The 20665-nt window shown below is 50.9% G+C and overlaps 1 protein-coding gene across 3 annotated transcripts in view; it reads left to right on the top strand.

The window, feature by feature from the left end:
- Positions 1–19737, top strand: part of Afap1l2 (actin filament associated protein 1 like 2) — a 103471-nt gene extending 83734 nt beyond the window's left edge. For all 3 annotated transcript variants that reach the window (XM_023715484.1, XM_023715483.1, XM_004631550.2), the window contains 14 exons: positions 1826–2031; positions 3381–3560; positions 6095–6184; positions 7939–8020; positions 8563–8667; positions 10120–10331; positions 12112–12257; positions 13220–13331; positions 13895–14134; positions 14216–14387; positions 14675–14830; positions 17805–17998; positions 18126–18251; positions 18602–19737. In XM_023715484.1, the coding sequence (XP_023571252.1) occupies positions 1826–2031; positions 3381–3560; positions 6095–6184; positions 7939–8020; positions 8563–8667; positions 10120–10331; positions 12112–12257; positions 13220–13331; positions 13895–14134; positions 14216–14387; positions 14675–14830; positions 17805–17998; positions 18126–18251; positions 18602–18628 (2048 nt within the window). In that variant the 3' untranslated portion in view covers positions 18629–19737. The remainder of the gene's footprint in view (positions 1–1825; positions 2032–3380; positions 3561–6094; positions 6185–7938; positions 8021–8562; positions 8668–10119; positions 10332–12111; positions 12258–13219; positions 13332–13894; positions 14135–14215; positions 14388–14674; positions 14831–17804; positions 17999–18125; positions 18252–18601) is intronic.
- Positions 19738–20665: the final 928 nt, after the last annotated feature.

The raw sequence follows: 20665 nt of genomic DNA, 5'->3' as shown, positions 1-20665 counted from the left end.
CTTCCCCAGCCCCATGTTGATTGCTAACTAGCACTGGACTACGCTAACGCCTGTAACATTTCTCCTCTCCTTTTAAATCTGGATTTGTTTTAATGCTGTGGAATCTACTCCAGGTTCTTGTTAGGCAAGTACTTTCCTCTCCTCCTTTTAAAAAAAAACTCATCTAGAATAAATGCTTAGGACCAAGTTTATTCAATAAAAGAATATGGATACTTTTATGGCTCTTGAAGCAGCTCCCTGCAAGGCTTATGGGAATTTATGTTACCACCAGCAGCAGAGTCCAAGGTCCCCCAGGGGAGAGTGCCACAAATTTCCCTCTTTGCTTATTTAACAGGTATAAAAAATTATAATGGTATAGCATTTTAAATTAACTCGGGGAGAGAGGCAACCACATTCTTTTTAACGAAAAGTGATATTAAAATATTTAAAGTGTCATTAGAAATATTAAAACACAATAGGATATATTTGCATCGACATTACAGCTAGACTGACTATTACAGCCTCCTCATTCTGGTTTCCTATATTCTAATAAAGATGAACTGCTCTTTCTTTAGTATGCAGGGACACAGTTATCCATGTAGGACAGGGGCTTCCAGATTCTTCTGGGAAGACTTAGGGGCCCCATGGACCACCCCTGTTCTGAAGGGTGTCATGGGGACAGAAGGGGGTGCCATTCAGCTTGACTTGGGACAGAACAAAGACTACTAACAAGATACTCATAGGGCAGTAGGCATCGGGTCCACATTAGGAATGGCGGACAGTGTCCAGTGATCAGCAGGTAGTGAGCTCCCTGTTCTTGGCAGTTCAGAAAGCCCTCAGGTTCTCGCAGACAAGACCTCTGTGCTGAGCCAGGGCTTGGACCAGGCCTGCTGCAGTTCTCTCTTCTCTGTGTCCAGCTTTCACAGATGTGTATAGATTGCTCGGTGCATTTTCTTCTCATAGATTTTGGTGGCCTTGAGTACAGCAATGAGGCCTGGAGAAGGGGGCTCCTCTTGAGGACAGGAGGGGCAGAAAGTAAAGACCAAGGCAGGTGATGCATGCATAGGATTGTTCAGTTTGTGCCCTGGTAAGTTTGGGTATTCTTTCAAGTGACAGAAACCTGCAGTGGCTCCCGCCAGCAGGACAAAAAGGGTGAGTTAGAAGGAGGTAAAGGAGCTCAGTTTGTCCTGCGGGTGTCCAACAGGGATTTCTTAAGAAGTGCTCTGACCAGGAGGACATATGCAGGAGTGGAACGTGCCATCTTGCCAGAAAGCTATTTCCCACCATGGTTGATATAGCCTTTTGAGGAGCCACAATCTCTTACCCCAATCTGGGACAGAACTGGGTTCAGCCTGGTGGCTGTGAGGACCTTCAGAGCTCATAGCCGGGGGGCATCTTCCTCCTGACCCCTGGAGGACAGCAGAGTCCTAGGCTGAGAGAACCTGGAAACATCCCACCCACCAGCTTGCTTTCTCCCAGGAAGAGTGAGAGGCCGAGGGAGGCCCCCACTTCTGGGAAGCACACAAGGGGTCCTTGGGGCAGCAGCATCTCAGGGCTGTCCCAGAAGTTAAGGAGGTAGGATTTGAGGAGGGAAAGAGTAGAACTTTTAATTTAAGTTACATTTTGTGTTCCAAGGCAGTATCTGAGAAGCTTCTGGAAGGAGGATTGCACCAGAAGGCCAGCTGCTGTGTTGGGCTAGTGCTGTTTTTAGGGCATGAAGAGCAGGGGGGGAGGGGTGGCCAGGGGCCATTGGTTGCTTGTGCCTGCGGCCTGCTGTCTTCCCCAGTGTGGCTTGTTGGGGGCAGCCCTTGCCACAGGACCCTGACTGAGCATGTCTGCTTTGCAGAGGACGGGGAGGCCGTGAGCAGCTCTTACGAGTCCTACGATGAAGAAGAGAGCAGCAAGGGCAAGGCCACCCCCTACCAGTGGCCCTCGCCTGAGGCCAGCATCGAGCTGATGCGCGACGCCCGCATCTGTGCTTTCCTGTGGCGCAAGAAGTGGCTGGGCCAGTGGGCCAAGCAGCTGTGCGTGATCAGAGACACCAGGCTCCTGGTCAGTTGGCTTCTTCTCTTCCCGGGGTGGCTGCCTAGTGGGACTTGCAGGGTTTAGGACCTTCTGATGTCAGGAGGGTTCAGTGTTTCCCTAACCTAAAATCGTGTGCAGAACTTTGTGCGGGGGAGAAAGTACTTTGTTTCTGGGCTAGAGAGATCGCATAGTTTTCATCAGACTCCCAGAGGGTCCCAGGCACCTTTCTTTGAGTGAGATGCATCTTTCTGTCCCTGGGTCCTTCCTCACCTCACATAGCAGAGCCCAGCGGCTCATACAGTACCATCCCCAGCCCCATTTTAGCCTCTTCTCAAAATCTGCAGTACTTTGGATGACCAGTTGTAATTCAAGTCTATAAAGGACCTAGAGATGTTACTCTGATAACAATCCTGTTTCCTGTCATTTTAAATTAACATTCACAGCTTTAGCCTAGGCACATGTGCAGTGGTGCACACCTGTAGGCCCAGCTACATTGGAAGCTGAGGCAGGAGAAACACTTCAGGAATTTGAAGCCAGCCTGGGTAACATAATGAGACCCCATATCAAAAAAAAAAAAAAGAAAGAAAGAAAATAGTTTTATGTCCTGACTTGAAGTTCCATGAAATTATTATAAATAGATACTTCTCCTTCTCTGATTGCAGTGTGCCCTCTTCTCCACAAATGATATGATGCTGCAACAATCCTATCAGGCAGCTTCCTAAAGACCCCCATTTTATAGTGAGAAAATGAGAGGCTGGGTCTTTCGCTGGTAGGGGAAGAAATTCCCTTTTGTTCCTTGCTGACACAGCAGATAGTAGGCTTGGATTTTGTGCCTGACGAATCGCTTGCTGAGAAGAGAGGCGGACAAATGGGAGAAGTTTGCTCCATCCTGGAGGAAAAACAGTTGCCTACAGGGTTGTAGGGTCAGGCACTGCATGAGAGCGGGGGCATTTGGAGAAATGCGGCCTCCGGGTCCAGTGACCGTGAGCGTCAAAGTGTGTTTGACCTCAAGGGCTTCACCATTAGCTGCCATGATCCCAAGAGACCCCTGGCCATCGGTGCCGCCAGTTGTCCGCAAAAACTTCATCAGTGCTCTGACTGCACTGAAGGAACTTCCTGCCCGAGTCCAGAGCAAATTTAAGCCACCAGGACGAGCCAGGCCTAGGGCCTCTCTAGCCGAGGAGAGGAAGGCAGGCTGATGCTGGGATGGCAGTGGTGGACCCCTGAGGTGAAGGCCCGCCTCATGGTGTCCCACCTTCTGGTTTGGGGTATGGCCAGGCTCTCGGGGATCTGTCAGGGTTCAGAATGCAGCCAGCCCTCACCCCTCACCCCCGCCCCGAGCCTGGCCCAGCAGCTTCTTTTCTCTTCTCCTGCAGTGCTACAAATCGTCCAAGGACCACAGCCCTCAGCTGGATGTGAACCTGCTGGGCAGCACCGTCGTCCACAAGGAGAAGCAAGTGCGGAAACAGGAGCACAAGCTGAAGATCACGCCCATGAATGCGGACGTGATCGTGCTGGGCCTGCAGAGCCGGGACCAAGCCGAGCAGTGGCTCCGGGTGAGGGATGCTCCAGGCGCTTCTTCCAGGCCTGACTTTGGGCTCTGGCTCCTTGTACGGGGTAGACCATGTGTTCCAGGTGGTGCCGTGGAAGCAGGTGGAGCGCACTTCTGCTCGGCCTGAACCCAGGACTTGGTGTAGCTGAAACCGCTCATCAGCCTCCTTATTAAAGAGCAGATGTCCCTGTCATCTGTGAGGAACTTACCCAGGACTGTGGGTTTCAGCAGGCTCCACCCTGGGGCTGGTTGGGTCACGCTCCTGCTCGAATCTTACGGAGCAGAGTTTAAGGCTTGGAGGCAGAGGTGACTGGTCAAGCTCAGCTGGAAATTGAGTGGTAGCGGTGGACGCGAGACCTTGGGCTTTCTGACCACAGTGCTGAGTGTTCTGCCTCCAGAAATACTCTGTGCTTCCCCCGGCCCAGGAGTGTGAGGGCCCCCGAGCTCCCGGGGAGGGCTGGCCTTCCTCGTGTTAAAAGTGACTTGGACAGTTCAGAAGGTCGCCCTCTGCACTCAGAAGGGACCCACAGTGCCAGAGGGGTCATGAACCCCAGCAGAGCGCCTTGCAAGGCCAGTGAAATAAATCTACCCCTCCCTCCTTCCTGCTTGCCCCCTCTGCCTTGTGGACGTATGTCCAGTATTCTATCTGTCCCCAGCTGCCATGCTGGATCAACATAACCCCATGGCAAGCTTCTCAGAAACAGACCTAGGCCTCTTATTCAAATGTGACTAACTTCACCTAGTGAGGTTCTGGCCACCCTGAGGTCCAAGTCAGCACCCCGGATTGTGAGCAGGCAAGCTGTTTCTGGGAAACCACTAAATGTTTTGGGAACTCTAGCCAAACCAAGCTTATAGAAGAAACTGGCAGGTACGCCAGTCCTTACTACAGTTTTTGGGTGGTTAGAGAACCAGGATAGAGAGGGCGGCTGCACCGACAGAGTTGTGGTCCTGCGGGTTCCTGAGATCGTTAGCTCTGAGCTGCCTGACTCTGAAGAGCAACTGCTCTAGTTTCAAATCCTGGCCTTGGCCCGTTTTAGCTGTGTGATACTGATTGGATCCCTAACTGTGTTTAAGTGCATAGCACAGTACCTGATGTATACCGAGGGTAGGAAACTCTGCCAAGAAAGACGAGAGGCTCAGAGCTCATGTCTCCCTAGGTCACGTGCCAGCCCTTTCATCCTTACCCACTACATAAGCATGTACACGTGTGCACACACACCCATTTGCACATGCACACATTTGCACACACATGTGCACACATTTGTACATGTGTGTCCAAACATACGCACTGCTCTGCTCCGGAGCCCAGAGCCGTTGCCCTGACCTCTCCGACACGTGCATCCTCCCCGTGACCCCCAGATTCCCTCCCCAAACCCTGCCTCCCTCTGCCTGAGGCCCCTGGCCTCCACAGTCCCTGTTGCTGACTGCAAAAACAAGAGCACTTTCAGAGGGTCCAGCCTGTGCGTGTCCAGTCTTCCCTGAGAGCTTTCTCCTCCCTGGTGAGGCAGGCACAGAGGCAGGCCTGGATCTGTACAGATGCTGCTCCTGCAGCGCGGGGGGTTTCTGCAGTCCAGCCTGCCCAAGGGGCTTCCTCTGCATGAGCTTCGTAGGTTGTGTCAGACTTGCCACCTTCCCTGGCCTCTGTCTCCTCGTCCTCTTAGTCACACCTGCGCCCGGGTTGTGATAGGGATAGGATGGCACATGGGCAGTGCTAGGTATGAGATAAAGAGCATCAGGAAACAAAGGCTGACTGCAGGGCCTTCCAGGTAGGCAGGAACCCCCATGGCCCTGAGCCTGAGCTGCCCCGGGCGGGGCATCCACATACTCAGGAGTGAACACAGCTACTCTGTGCTGGTTCCTTCTCTGCCTTTTATTTCCCTGAGACAGAGTCTTGCTGTATAGTTCAGGCTGGCCTCGGCCTCATGATGATCTTCCTGCCTCAGCCTCCCAAGTGCTGGGATTTCAGGTGTGTGCCACCGCACCTGCGCAGCTCTGGGTTCCTGACACTGCAGTCCTCACAGCTAGCGCAGAGCTGTGGTTCCATTCTACAGATCCTGTGGTGGGCTCAGGCTCAAAGTCACACAGCTGCCCTCTCCCCATGACACTGTGTCACTGTCTTCATGAGCCAAAGCCCTAACTGGAGTCCATCTAAGAAGACAGCAATGTCTCCATAGCACTTCTTCCTTTTTCCTTTGATGCTTATGATTTTAAAACCATTTCTAAAAACTGCTGCGAGCAGTTCATGGCACCCAGGACAAAACGGCACCCAGGCCTGCATGGTGGTGGCCGGCAGTGACATGACCGCGCTGCAGAGGCCCTGCTCACCTCCAGAGCACAGGGGCCCTGTGGGAAAGGCCGGAGCAGCCACCCTCCCCACTGCACCTGCGCACCATATCCTGAGCCCACCGTGGGCTGAGCCGGGCAGGGGTCTCCTGGTACCTTGTCAGTTGTGTGTCCTCCCCCCCCACCTCACCTCCTATCTGCAGCCCCCTGGGCCTCTTCTGGGGCCCCGCTGCTGACACCGCTCTTCTGTGGCAGGTCATACAGGAGGTAAGCGGTCTGCCTTCCGAAGGACCCTGTGAGGGAAACCAGTACACCCCGGAAGCCCAGCGCCTGAACTGTCAGAAAGTAAGGCTGGACACTGTGTGGGGATGCAGAGGACCTGTTGCGTTGTTGTTCCAGAAAAATCAGAACTGTAAATGTGGTAGCTTTGTTTTTGTATTTCTGCCCAATTAATCAGAAACATGTCATTCTTGGAAAGGGACAGTGACTTTAATTAGGTGGTCAGGAAAATGGATGAAATGGATACAGATCTAAAGTATTTTCTTGCTGGGTGTGGGGGACGTGTTATTAGAGCTGCAGTCACTTTGCCCAGCATTCTTATGCTGGGACGTTTCTTTTCTTTTTTTTTTTTTTTTTTTTTTTAATGAATTTAGGACAGGGTCTACAGGGTCTCACTATGTAGATTGGACTCGTAGTAATTCTCCTGCTTTCAGCCTCCCAAGTAGTGGGATTACAGGCGCGTGCCACCATACCATCTCAATCACTGTTTCAGCATGCCCAGGAAAGGGACCAGCACAGCATGCTGGGGATCGAACCCTAGCAGTTGCGCTCTATCGAATCAGGCACTTTAGTCCCCTGAGCTATCTGGCCCCACCCTGAGATTTATTTCCTGAGGTTCTTGCTTTCTGCTATTTGCTGGAGTAGCTTCTGGAGGGCGTGGTGTCCACACTGATGCCCCACCCCCCAAGGCTCCAGAGGTCATCTGTATGGAACTCCCGGGGCCCAGAGGTTGGTTTGAGAAGGGCGCGTTGTCCACTGTGAAGCCACCCTTCATGTCCCTTAGTGCCTGAGGGTGAGTCCCTTGAAGCCATAGTGGGGTGTTAGCCCCATTGTCTTATTTAGGGGTCCAGCCCTGGCAAGGAGGACGGCAAAAAGGCATTCAGGGCCCTGGAGGAGGGAGGGGCCTTTGCTCCCCAGCCAGGCACAGAAGTGCCCAGACCCCACCTGGGTGACGGCCAGTACTGGTGTTTTCATGGTCTTGCTCATTCCTTGGCTTCTCTCTTGAAAACAAAAGTCGGAGTGAATTTGAGTTTTCTTCCTGCTGTGTTGAGGGTGGGAGCCTCCCAGCAGACAGCTGTGGCATGTCCCTGCTGGGGTCCACTCCTCCAACCTGCTGGCTCAGGCTGTGCTGGAGGTCGGCGCCGGCAGCCTGCTTTTTGGCAGCCGGAGCAGGCAGGAGTGTGACTAGTGACTGGAGCATTCCAAGCACTTCACAGTCAAGCTGTGACCAACGGTCAACCAGAGACTGCCCCTGTCCCCACCAGTCCTGCTGACTCAGATCAGGTTGTTACCCCCACTTGATCCACACGAGTGAGGTTCACGAATGGTCCTTGGTCTCAGTCACTGAGGGGCCTGGCCATGGGACCTCAAGCAAGGCTTGTACTCTTGGCTGATCCCGTGCAGGTACCCCTGCGTCCCTGCAGTCCCATATCTTGCTTGTGTGTTCAGGTCTTATTTGGAGGGCATGTCAACTTGAATGCCATCCCAGGGGCTCCTGCCTTCCCACTGGCTCTAGGGCCACTGTCACAGGGGATTGGGCAGAGATTTGGGGAGCAAGCATGTGTGATGGCTTGGACAGGGAAGGCACCCTGCAGAGGGGCGGGGGACAGACCCGAGGGACCTCAAGCAGGTGAAGCCAGGTTCTTTGGAGAGCCTAAGGGAAGCTGGCCAGTGTCCTACCAGTGACCAGGCTCTCGTCTTGAGGCTTTGTTCAGGCGACCTCTGGTCTACACCCAGCTGCTGCTTATGTTCCTTAAATTGTAGTCTCCAAGGTAACCATTTCTATCTGTGATCCACACCTGTGTCTCTCCTGCCTACAGCCAGATATAGCTGAGAAGTACCAGTCAGCCGAGTATGGGAGCTCCGTGGATGGGCACCCTGAGGTCCCCGAGACCAAAGACGGTAAGACTGACCAGGCTCTCGGCCATGAGACTGGGCGTGTGACAGCCTCAGCTGTGTGGGTTTTAGCAGCTGATTCTCACATGGAGTCCAACTTAGGAACTTCTGGGAACTAGATCCTGGAGAAAGGGTACAACAGCCATAGTGAGGTTAAGCTTTGTGACAGGCCAGGGGAAGAAGATTTGTGCATCTCTTGTCCTCCAGTCCTACTTCAAAGCCTGCCCAGGAGGTAGAGCTTATGAAGATGCTCAAGGGCTCGCCTGTTCCAAGAAGTCTGTACACCCTCTTGGGGCGTGTGCCTTCAGAGACAGCTAACTCTGTCCTACAGGTCATCGTTGGGGCAGCAGCTCTGTGTGTGTGTGTGTGTGTGTGTGTGTGAGAGAGAGAGAGAGAGAGACAGACAGACAGACAGACACAGAGAGAGAGAGAGTGTCTGTGTGTGTGTGTGTGTGTGTACGTAGGGGGAGATGTGGTAGATAGAACGGGGATGAATTTGCACATGGGTGGGCTACACCCCTGCTGATGGTGTTCTCTTATCTTGACAGTCAAAAAGAAGTGTTCTGCCGGCCTCAAGCTGAGCAACCTGATGAACCTGGGCAGGAAGAAATCCACCTCGCTGGAGCCCTCGGAGAGGCCGCTGGAGACCTCCAGTAAGGCCTGGTGTCTCCTCTGGGACCCAGGGCTCATTCCTGGGCTGGAGCCTGTGTCCAGGCAGGCAGACCAGGATGACCCAGGCGAAGGATGTCTGTGCTGGATCCAATCTCCCCCAGGAATAGGAATGTGCAGTTTTCGGGGTGCATGCTTTATCCATGAGTGATTACTAGGCTGTAGCTGGAAGTGTGCCTGGCGGCTGGGTGAGAGCCTGTCCCCTGGGGCAGGACAGAAAGAACACTGTCTTCCTTCACGGGTCTTCGGTGCTTAAGAGCTAGACCCCTACTTCTCTTGACTCCAATTTCTTGATGTTGTGATGGGTACCTGTGGCATCAGCCTGGGGGGGGCAGAGTTCCATGTTCTGGCCCCTCATTCCTCCACTTGAGTGCCATGACATGATGTTAGTGTGGCTCAGAGATAGTCGTGTCCCCTCTGTGTGCCCAGCACTGGCCAGGGCAGGAAGGTGGCTGGGTACTTACACCCTGCTGCCTGGCTCATCCAGCAGGGGTTCAGAGCCACTCTCAGCCCTGTGGCGTGGCACAGGTGCCACTGTGTAAGCCATGACATCCGAGGAGATGAGCAGAGACATCAACCCACCCCACGTGGGTATGCAGGTGGCACTGAGCTGGCTTTTGCTCATCTTTGTCAAGGACAAGGCTGTGGTGTGTCTTGTCAGCTCAGTAAACATTTGCCTGATGGGGGGAAAGGTTTGTTCTGTCCTTGGGGAGCTGACACAAAACATGCAACCATCTGAGAATAGAAAGGGTGGCACGAGTTCCTGTGCTGGCACAGCCAGTGCTGGGCCTTAGAGGCAGGCAGTGGGGGTCTCTGGTGGGAAGGACACAGATGTCGACACTGGGCATGGCAGAGGGCCTTGTGCACTGCCTGACCTTGGAAGCAAGTGTGTCTGGCTGGGAAGCCTGGAATGGAGACCGAAGGTTGTATTGTACCAGAAGCCCAGGTGATCTGACCAAAGAGAGTAAGAAGCCCGGACCGGGGATGCCCCAGGGCAGCTGGACCAAGCAGACATAAGCTGGGGACTGGGATGGAACAGCGCAGGGGTGATAACGACTGTTGAGGAGCTCCGGGGGCTAAGGCTGCACCTGCAGCCAGGAGATGGCCCTGGGAATGTCCTTCCCAGTGAAGGCCTAGTGATGGCAACCATTTTAGAGCTTTCAGTGATAGCAAAGAGCCACTCCTGGTCTAGGTGCTTCCATAAAGGAAGAAGAAATACACTATTGAGATCCACAGCCTGCCTGAGTTGAGAGGCATGAAAGGTTCTCACCAATACAGGGACGCTCTTGGGAAGCCCAGTGGCGATGCCAGCCCTTGGCTACCCCGACCCTCCTCCAGCTGGGTCCCTTCCTGCAGGTGTTGTCCTGCTGTCCCTGCCCCATGTGTAGCCTCATCTTCTGTAGCCCCATCTCCCTGATCTCCATGTCCCTCTGCAGGTTACCTGAACGTGCTGGTGAACAGCCAATGGAAGTCGCGCTGGTGCTCTATCAGGGACAGCCACCTACATTTCTACCAGGACCGGAACCGCAGCAAAGTAGCCCAGCAGCCCCTCAGCCTGGTGGGCTGTGAAGTGGTCCCGGACCCAAGCCCTGACCACCTTTACTCCTTCCGCATCCTCCACCATGGGGAGGAGCTGGCCAAACTCGAGGTACCACTAATGTGCTGGTAGTCTGCGGGGACAGTCGGGGATGGGGGCCACAGCTGACAGCTATGGGTCTCGAGGGCCAGATCCTGCTAGGGAAAGAATCTGTGCAGCTGCTGGTCATGTTACTGCTTTTGCCTGTGATTGTTGTCCATTTCTGTTCTGACCTCAGGGTAGTTTTGTTGTAGGAGCGGGACAAAGCTTCTTCCTGTACTGAAGGCAGGCCAAGCATTCATAATTCCCAGGGCTGCTAGCACTGCTTCTGGGAATTAAATAGGTACTACTGAGTTGATGTGTCACCAGCCAGGAAAGCCTTGAGGCCCATAAAAATGACCACTGTCACAGCTTACTGGGGTTGGGTAGCTGTGATACATCTTTTCTCCTACTCCCCACCCTCTGATACGATGTTACATTTACAAAGATGAAAGGTGATACAGTGCCTTGCAGTGAGCCCCAAGGGCAGGGCCCAAGTTCTTCACCCACACACACTTGGTCACACTCTCCTCCATTAACTCCTGTTCCTGTAGTCCCCATCCAGGGGTCTTCCTCCAACGTTACTCCAATACTGCCCTCTGGTGGCTGAAGTGTCCATCCCACAATTCCTAGCCCACAAAAGCTTGGGTTCAATGTCAGCTTGCCTAATACCTCTGCTCAGAGCCACATTCTGGTAGACAGGAAAGATGCTCCCTGTCCTCAAGGAACTTGCATTCCAGTCAGGGAGAGTGACGGCATCTGGCTGACGACCCAGTTACTGCTTAGTTATAGCCCTGCGGTGGAGGGGGGCGGTGCTGTGAATGTTTAGGTGCATATGACCAGGCTGGGTGGGGCAGGACTCAATCCTAGGGGTGGCGAGACCAGGGCAGGGTTTCAAGGGAAGTGGCATGCTCAGATTTGGGCTTTAGGATGCTTTCTCCAGCTGGGGGCTGGGGGTGGATGCAAAGGAGACAAAAGGAACAAAAAGACCTGTTAAGAAGCTGCCATCCTTACCCAGGGCAGAGATGGTGGTGGCCTGAACTAGGGAATGGATGCCCTGTGAAGTGGCATTGAGAAGTCCAGTTGAAAATAGGAAAAGCAGACCACCTAAATGTCCAGGAAAATAGTCAGGGTGGTAGTGCTGTGTGGTAGGTACACTGCCAAAGGAAGCTGGATTTCCTCATGAAGATAAACCTACAGGGTTTAGAGAATTTTAATTTTTTTCATTATAAAAGCAAGAAATAGTGTTGGCATTTGAATAGAAGTGCCCAGTGTACATTTGATACAAATTTTTGCCCCCAAAGGGGGAAAAGGTCAAATTCACTGGGATTTAGTTAATTTAGCAGAGCTACTTGACACAAGTCTTTACAACACCTTGACTTTACAGAAGCTGTAAACAAAAGTAAATGTGATTGCTGTCATCTTAGTGAGAATCTAGGCAGTCTTGCAGGGATGGATGAATTAGGGTGATAAACTGACCGTCACCATTGATGCGTTACAGGGGTCACCCTACAGGCACATGATGTCTTAACTCTCAACAGGTGGCAACTGTTAACAATTGCCTTTTAGAAACACAGATCTGTACATCCCAAGTGACCAGGACACCACTAAGGGAGTATTACGTTGTCACCAGTGGGGCATGCTGTCGGGGAATACCAGGAGCAGGATGTGATGTTGACAGTGAGGGAGGCCCAGGCTATGGAAGGCTGACCATGGCGTGGGGACTGGGCAGTCTGGGCATCCTGCTGGTGGGCTGGGACAGCCCCCAGGTGTCACACACGCCCTGCTCAGATCTCCCTTGGGCTCCTTCTAGGCCAAGTCTTCCGAAGAGATGGGCCACTGGCTAGGCCTCCTGCTGTCTGAGTCAGGCTCCAAGACAGACCCGGAGGAGTTCACCTATGACTACGTAGATGCCGAACGGGTTTCCTGTATTGTTAATGCGGCCAAAAACTCTCTCCTGTGAGTATAAAGGGGCATGCACTGGGTACTCTGCCAGCTCCAGCCCTGCCCCTACGCCCTGCCCCAACATGCCTGTGGTGGGCACCTGGATCACACAGCCCTGAGTGCAGGACTCAGCCCTACTGTGTCAGCAGCAGGAAGGCACAAGTCCACAGTCCTGGAGCAGTGCTCGTGGGGGCCATGCCTGGCCCTGGGTACCCGGAGTGGCTGCAGCTCTGGCTGGATATGCTCCAGCTCCCTAGGGCAGAGTGGGCACCTGTGCTGATCTTCCTGTTGACTCAGCACTTTTCCTGGCTCCCTCGCTGGGTGCTGGGTGCACAGCACATCTGGAATAAGCAGGGCACAGAGGAGCACTTTTGCTTTCCAGATGAGCCAACGGGGACTCTATGCATAGGACCACAGTTCAATTCCTAGCTCCAGAAGCTGCACCAGACCTGCCCTTATGGCAGCTTGAAGTAGAAAAAAGAAAAAAAACCCTCCTTCACAAATGGGGACTCTAGATGTGTACCCAGGATGGGAAGGTAAAGCCGGCTGGCCCAGGTAGGAGCTGGCTGCGCCGCTGAGCAGAATCCATTCTCTTAAGCAAGCACAGAATGGGGGTGGAGTCTGGTCTACACTACCCCAGGTGCTGTAAGGAAGGAGATTCCAAAAGAAGAGAGAGGGTTGGAGCCGGGGAGATGGCTCAGTAGAATAAGCATTTGCCTGGCAAGCGCAAGGGCCTGAGTTCAATCCCCAGTTCTGAAAAAAAAAAAAAAAAAAAAGGAGAGGGTATAGGAGACAGGGGAGCTTGCAGAAGAAGAATCTGGGCTCAGGGTTCCAGGAAGAAGGTACGGGCAATATGAGGAAAAGCCCCTAAACACACGGGGGTAGCTGTTGTCCCCAGATTCTTGTGCAGTGGAGGCTGGCATGGCCACCGTCCTGCAGGGGAACTTGGTACAGCTGATCCTGGCCGCGTCTTCCAGGTTGATGCAGAGGAAGTTCTCGGAGCCCAACACCTACATCGATGGCCTACCCAGCCAGGCCCGTCAGGAGGAGCTCTACGATGACGTCGAGATGTCAGAGCTGACACCTGCGGTAAGGACTCTGTGGGCAGCAGCTTGCAGCTGTCCTGTCTGCCTCCTGCCAAAGCTGCGATCCAGAGATGGGCGGATCGTCCCCAAGAGGATTCCAAGTCACCTCTCGGTGCAAGCTACTAGGGGCAGCAAGCCCATCTTTTGTGCATGGCACTGTGTACCTGGTGTGGCTTGGGGCCCTATCTAGACTGAGCTGGCTGACTGCCCTGGTCAGTGTCGGGGTGAAGGGTCCGATGTGGGGACCGAGAGTGGCGACACCATTAGCTCTCACACTGATGGCTGATTCCTGGGACTGGGCATTGAGCTCTTGCTGCACTAAGAACTTTACAGATGAACTTAGCTTAAGCAGCCTCTAGAAAGACACTGCTGCTTTCCTCTTTGCAGGCAGAAATAAGGGTCAGAGAAGTTGAGTACTACATCCTGCGTCTTCTACTTCCCAAGTGGTCCATTCAGGACCCAAGAGGAATTTGCAGTAGGGACGGGGAGCTCTGAGGCAAGGCCGGTGCCCCACTCACAGGCAAGAGAGTGGAGGTCAGAGGGAATGCCACCTCACTCCTTCTGCAGGTGGAACCTGCCGAGGAAGCCACCCCCTCGATGGATGCCCTTAGTGACAGTGAGCCTGACAGACTGTACCTGGACCTCACGCCAGTCCAGCCCTTCGTGCACGGCCCCAGCAGTGTGCAGGCCTGGGCTTCAGACCCTGTGTCACCGCAGCTGGATGACATGGCCAAGGTCTTCCCTGCAGACCCTGGCCCAGTCCCAGAGGACCTCTGTATCGTGTCTCCAGACAACCAGGAGGAGCAGGTACAGGGCTCCTTCTGTGGGAGAGTCGCCCACCAGCCCTGCCCTCCAGCTGGCTGAGTAGGGTTTGTATTCCTCCCACAGAGGCAGCTGGCAAGCCAGGAGGCTGAGGAGCCTGCTCTGAGGATCACCACAGTCAAACTGCAGGCCGAGCAGCAGCGAATCTCCTTCCCGCCAAACTGTCCCGACACCATGGCAGCTGTCCCGGCTAGCACCAGCCCACCTGTGAAGGACAGGCTGCGGGTGAACAGTGCAGGTGCCTGTCGTCCTTGAGCTGAGTATTTTGCACGTGACTTGGAGGAGCTAACCCGACTCCCTCCCTTTGAGATGAGGAAACCAAGGTTGCGAGGTGAAGGGGCTTTCTAGGGTCACATAGCAAAGGCAGTATGGGCCTCTTTCCTTTGCCATCCCTGCTGGGAGGACAGGACCCAGCACTCATCTGTGCCCAAGCCCCTGGTTTTATCTGGGCCTGGAGAGAGGGGCTCAGGTCGGGTCTCAGGATCTAGCCCAGCTCACTTGGGGCCTCCCCTCTCTGGGTCTTAGAGATCAAACTTGGCAAGAATCGGACAGAGGCAGAGGTAAAGCGGTACACAGAGGAGAAAGAAAGACTTGAGAAGATGAAGGAAGAGATCAAAGGGCACCTGGCTCAGCTGCGGAAAGAGAAGCGGGAGCTGAAGGAGACGCTGTTAAAATGCACAGGTAGGAGCCCTCAGCTTGGGGGATGGATGCGCTCTGCAGGGAGCCTGGACCTGTGTCAGGCTTCCAGACCCCCAGGCCTAAGCTCCTTCACCCTTGGCAAGGGCCCTCGCCTCTGGGCCTGCCTGAAGCTGCCGCACTGCACAGAGGAGCCCTCTGACCAGCGTCAGTCGGACTAGCAGGTGCTTAAGCTATTTAGCAGGTAGGTAGTCTTTAAAAATATGGTGAGGCCTGAAATGTTTGGTTTCCACTTAAAATATATATATATATATATATATATATATATATATATATATATATATATATATATATATATATATATATTTTTTTATAATAGCATTTTATCTATTACTGTACAGTAAAGAAAGCAAGGCTTTTTTGTTTCTTTTAAAACAATTAGAATTGGGCCATATAAACAAGCTCATAGACAAGATATCATAGTTATTCTTATAGCAAACAATTTAGTTTCATGAAATCAACTGTCACTAGAACATTAAATAAGTTGTAGTTATTAAAATAGATTTCTAAGGCCAATCTTCTGATGTAGTGCCAGGGCCCTCTGTAGTCTGGGCCCGTTGACAGGTGCCCACGATGGACGGCTAGCATGAACCACAGCTTCAGGGCATCGCCCTCAAGCTTAAAGATCTTGCAGAGCAATCTGAGGCAGAAAGATTGCTCTAGATTGCTCTCTAAATCATTTTCCTCTCATCCTACCAACCCAGCTAGTAACTTACCTCTGCAGAACCTTGCTAATGCCTTTGATTTAGATCTCACATAGTAGCTCTGTGCTCATTTAATATTTCAATTGCAGCTTTGCTCTGACCGGCAGAACTGGCAGAGCAGGTTTGAAGACAAACATAGCTGACTCCTGGGAAGCTTACAATAGGACTGGTGAAGAAAGGTCTGAGGATACAGTCACCCTTTAATAACAGCTGTATTCAGTTCTAATCCACATAGCATGCAAGTGACCCATTTAAAGTGTACACTTGGTAGTTGTCAGTATATTTGGGGCTGTGTAGACTTCACTATAATCGATGTTTGAGTCCCAAAGAAAATCTGTATCCATTCACAGTAAATCATCTCCCCCCAGGTCTCTGACCCCTTATCAAGCACTATGTGTAGAAGGGGATTTTCTAGTTCCGAGGTTCCATATTTTTGCATGTCAGGGCTTGGAGGAAAAGACACAGTGGCTTAGCTTCCAATGACCCAGCCAAGACTACAGGGCTAGGATGTGGGCAGGTGAAGATGACTAGGGGCTTGCCTGAGGCAGCGTTTGTGTGACTAGGATTCTGGGGGTGCTGTGGGGCCTTCCAGAGATTCCTTCTAGATTCATATCCTGAATAAATAAGTGGTCTAGACACATGCATGTGGTAGGGAGGTTTTACATTTTTTTTAAAGGCAGGAAGAGACGTATGCTTTGCAGTGTGGGCCACAAAGACAGAGCATAGTGGCCCCAATGTTAATGACCAGTCTTTTCTACTCCTACTAGTCTTTTCTCCTCACCCTGACTTCAGACGTAGGTCATCCTATGAAAAATCTGCTTTCTCTCACACCAGAAGGATTGAAAATAGCCTTTTGATTGGTCCCAAGTGCAGGGCTTGAGAAGGGTTTTCTCATTCTTTTCTTGAGGATGTGTCCTGGACCTGTCCTTCATAGGCCACACCCATGTGCCCAGTTGGCTGGACATACTCTAATCTCTTGCCACATTTGGACGTCCCCCTAGCGCTGAGCTGGAGCTGTTAGAGGCCACGAGCTCCCCACCTTTCTCCAGTGCAGGTATTCCAGGCAGGAGAAGACAGCTGTCCCTGTGGTTTTCTTCTCTTGGCAGGTAAGCCAGGAGACCTTAGGTTAATAAGTCACAGACAAAAGGAAAATGATTACCAAAGTATTGCTGTTGGTCAAGTTGGGGTTTTTGTTTTTTGTTTTTGTTTTTTTGCGGAACTGGGGATTGAACTCAGGCCCTTGTGCTTGCCAGGGAAGTGCTTATTCCACTTAGCCATCTCTCCAGCCCCCTTAAAATATTGCTGTTGACCACTATGCGTGAACTGTATTTTTTAAAACATTTTGGACCCTGAAACATCATTAATACATGTTTTCCACTTTTCTTATCTCTATGAATTTTTCTTGAAGTAGTGGTCCTATTATCGCTCATCTCTTGTCACTGGACAAGGCATGAGGAGATTCCTGAAGCTGAAATAAGGAACCTAACCTACCTTAGAATAGGTTTGCTGATTTTCATAGCTGTAAAAGGACTTTCAGAACACGTCAGCAGAGGCCTGGGGAAGGAGGGTGTGCTCGACAGAAATTTGCATACATGATCAAGAGTGGAGTGCAGGTGTTTAGAGAAATGAGACGCACTACAGTTTGAGACTGGGAATATTTATGTGTTTTTGGCAGCAGAAATCTGTGAAATTTGTCAATCTAGGGGAAAGCCGATTTTGTAGGTGAAAAGAGGTGTTCTGCTCATAAGTAAAAAAGGACTCCTAGGATAGACGCCCATGGGGCATCATTTGTCAACCCTGGCGTTAAGCAAAGATGCACAAAAGAGAGCTGAGACAGTTTCAGGGCTCAGGACCCCTGCTGGTAGGGTACAGAGTGGATGTGGGGGCCAGGTCAGAAGGCCCCAGTCATCCCCCTCAAAGGGCTGACGGTAAAGCTGTTCTCAGGCTTGAGGATGCGTAACAGTGGCAGATAGCAGAACTGAGAACCTGTGGAATGCTACAGAAGAGATGCAGGCCTTGCACGCGTGGCCTCCTGTGAAGGCAAAGTGGGCCTCTCTGGCACCTTCCCAGCCTGGACACAATGCTAACATAAGACCTGGCTTCACAGCTGCACACAAGCCCAGCTCCACTGTGCACAGGCCTACGGTCCACACAGCCCTGGGCTCCTTCTCTACCTCCACCCTGCCTCCACCTGGCCCACTTCCCCAGCTCTGGAAAAGGTGCTGTCTTTGTAGCCAGGTTAACTCTCTCCCCAGACAAGGGCGTCCTGGCCATCCTAGAGCAGAAGCTGAAAGAAATTGATGAGGAATGCAGGATCAAGGAGAGCAGGCGTGTGGACCTTGAGCTCAACATCATGGAGGTGAAGGACAACCTGAAGAAGGCAGAGGCTGGACCCGTGACACTGGGCACCACAGTGGACACTACGCACCTGGACAATATGAGCCCCCGTGTGAGTGGTGAGAGCTGCAGCTCTTCTAGGGGGCTGTTGGCAGGGCATTCTGGACATGATTTGGGGGAAGGGAGGGGTCATGTCACCCTTCCCTTGATCTAACCTCGCTGTTTCTCTGTAACCACAGCCTAAAGCTGCCACCACCTCCACCTCTACCCTAGATAGCACCCCGGTCAACTCTGCCACTGCACTCAAAAACAGGCCTCTTTCAGTCATGGTCACAGGCAAAGGCACTGTTCTCCAGAAAGCCAAGGTAAGTAGTCAGCCGCCCCCCTCTCAAGGGCCAGCAGAACTGCTCAGATGGGGCCCCAGTTCTGATGCTGATGGCACTGCCGTTTGTCCCTGTCCTGCCTACTCTCTGGAGATAGCAGGGGTACACACCCGTGGCAAACTGTTAAATCCGTTTGCACATCTTAACCACAATTGCCTGAGCATCATGGTAGACATCACTAAATGCAGAGAGGAACACACAAGATTTCTAACAGTCTAGCCATCTTTATTCCTGTTTCTGTGCTTAAAATATTTCTATACATATAAGCTTACTACAGAGAATAACTATCTTTTTTGGGGGTTGGGGGTGCTGGTATTTTTATGGTGTTCTAGGAATGGGAGAAGAAAGGAGCCAGTTAGGAAACAAGTGTCATCTGGAGACCGTGTCAATGTGGACGTTGGTGACAATCCTGCTTCCATAAAGTCTTCTTTAAAACAGCAGCTCTGAGAGGGTGAGTCTGTTTAGAAGAACAAGGCAAGGACTAGGGTATTCTGAATGGAGAGCTTTGGCTTTGAGCAGGCTCGGTTCCTTTTCCAAGCCAGAGGGAACACTACAACCACCACACAAAAGGCTTCTTGGGATATTCTGTTTCTTTTTTGAAGTTTTCATCAGTGGTTTATCAAGATTTTCAAACAGTGAAGTAAAAAGCTTCTGATGTTCAGACTTTGATGAAAGACAGCATCAGGGCTCCGGGGCTTTGATGATGGAGAAGAACTGAGCCCCTGTGCTCTCTTGTCCAACACCTAGTAGTATTGGGGATTAAACCATCCTTGCCTTCAAGTTTCTTTTCTCCAGTATGTATTAGTGATGATTTTAAACAACAATGGCAATACCTGTGTAAAACCACCTGCAACCTGAGTTTGTTGAAACAATACCAGGAGAAATATCTGGGACCAAGCAAGACACTGATCCAAATAAGGTTTTTTCTTCCTAATAAGGCAGATCTCAATGGACTGTCTTTAAATAAAATGCAAAGTGATGCTGTATTATGTAGACAGAAACTATTTAAAATCATGGCAAAACAGTGAAAAGTATTTGAGATTTAACTGGCTTTTATATAACTATAGAAAAAAAAAACCAAAAAACTTGTGTTTACAAATGTAGTCCTGGCCATTTTTAAGGGAAGAGTTATTTAATACAATGTGCCCAAAGCTCTTGTCTTGAAGTTCTAATTTCTAGTCCTCTTGCAACAAAAAAGTGAATTTCGGTGAAGGTGGCTGCCCTTTTTTCTGACAGTGCTATTCAGATGTTGTCCTGTCTTCTTATGATGGCATTCTTTGTTAACGCAGGTTGAAACATTTCAGGGGGTTCTGAATCAGAGTTCTCAAACCATGGTTCCAAGAGCTAAAAGTCTTTTTCATCCTTATTATCTTTCTAATCCTAGGGCATTTATTTCCTATGTCATAAACACTTGGTGATCTTTACCAAGTGGTTTGATTGTTTTTTTTTTAATAAAATGTTATTTGTATTTGGGGTTTCCCTTGTATTTCATGGAGTGACTTGGGGAAGGGTCTATCAAACTTTATTTACAGGGCCTGGGGAGGTGGCTCAGTAGAAAAGGTACTTCCCTGGTGAGCACAAGGGCCTGAGTTGAATCCCCAGTTCCACCAAAAAAAAAAAAAAAAAAGCAAAATTTTATTTACATACTAAACTTCAAAATACACTAGGTGGGATTTTAGCAAGAGAAGTTAAGCCTCCTTAAACCAAGTAACCTAGGTACCTCTGGGAAAGGATTTTAATATAATGCATAGCAATATACCAAAGTGGTACCCTGGTTCATGAGTGTACTTGTTTGCAAACTGCATTGGATGACAAATACAACTTTGGCCATCCTTCTCAGAGTTTGCGGAACAGATTTGTGACACAAGGCACCACTATATAGAGGAACCATCTGTAGAAACTGAATATATATGTGCATAATTAAAAATCCATACTTCTAGAAGTTTTGGGAAATATAAACATTCCAGTACTTAGAAGGCTGCTTAAGTTGGAATTAAGGATGTTCAGACTGTATTTTAAGAAGTGACAAAACCAAATCAGACGCACTAAAAAGTCTAATGCAATTAAAAAGACACCCTGAGGGTATATAAAATATCAAAATTGAAAAGAACCCTTTTATTGGGGTGCAGGGGTTACTGGGAGTGGAGCCCAGACCTCAAACATGCCCTTACTCTGCTGGCTAAGATATACCGCCATCACTCTGGCAAGAATTTTAAATTATAAGAAAATACTAAAAACTATGTCTTTTCTATGGCAATGTTTATTTAGCATTGCTCTGATACCAAAAGGTCTACATATACTGCAAAAGCAAAACCAAATCTCATTTTTAGACACAGACAAAAAAATCTTGTTGGCAAATGAAATTCAGTAAGGCTTAAAAAAAATGATATTTCCTG

The sequence above is a fragment of the Octodon degus genome, unplaced genomic scaffold, assembly GCF_000260255.1.
Source record: "Octodon degus isolate 3935 unplaced genomic scaffold, OctDeg1.0 scaffold00042, whole genome shotgun sequence".
In the NCBI taxonomy this organism is placed as follows: domain Eukaryota; kingdom Metazoa; phylum Chordata; class Mammalia; order Rodentia; family Octodontidae; genus Octodon; species Octodon degus.
This window is presented reverse-complemented; position numbering and strand designations above follow the sequence as displayed.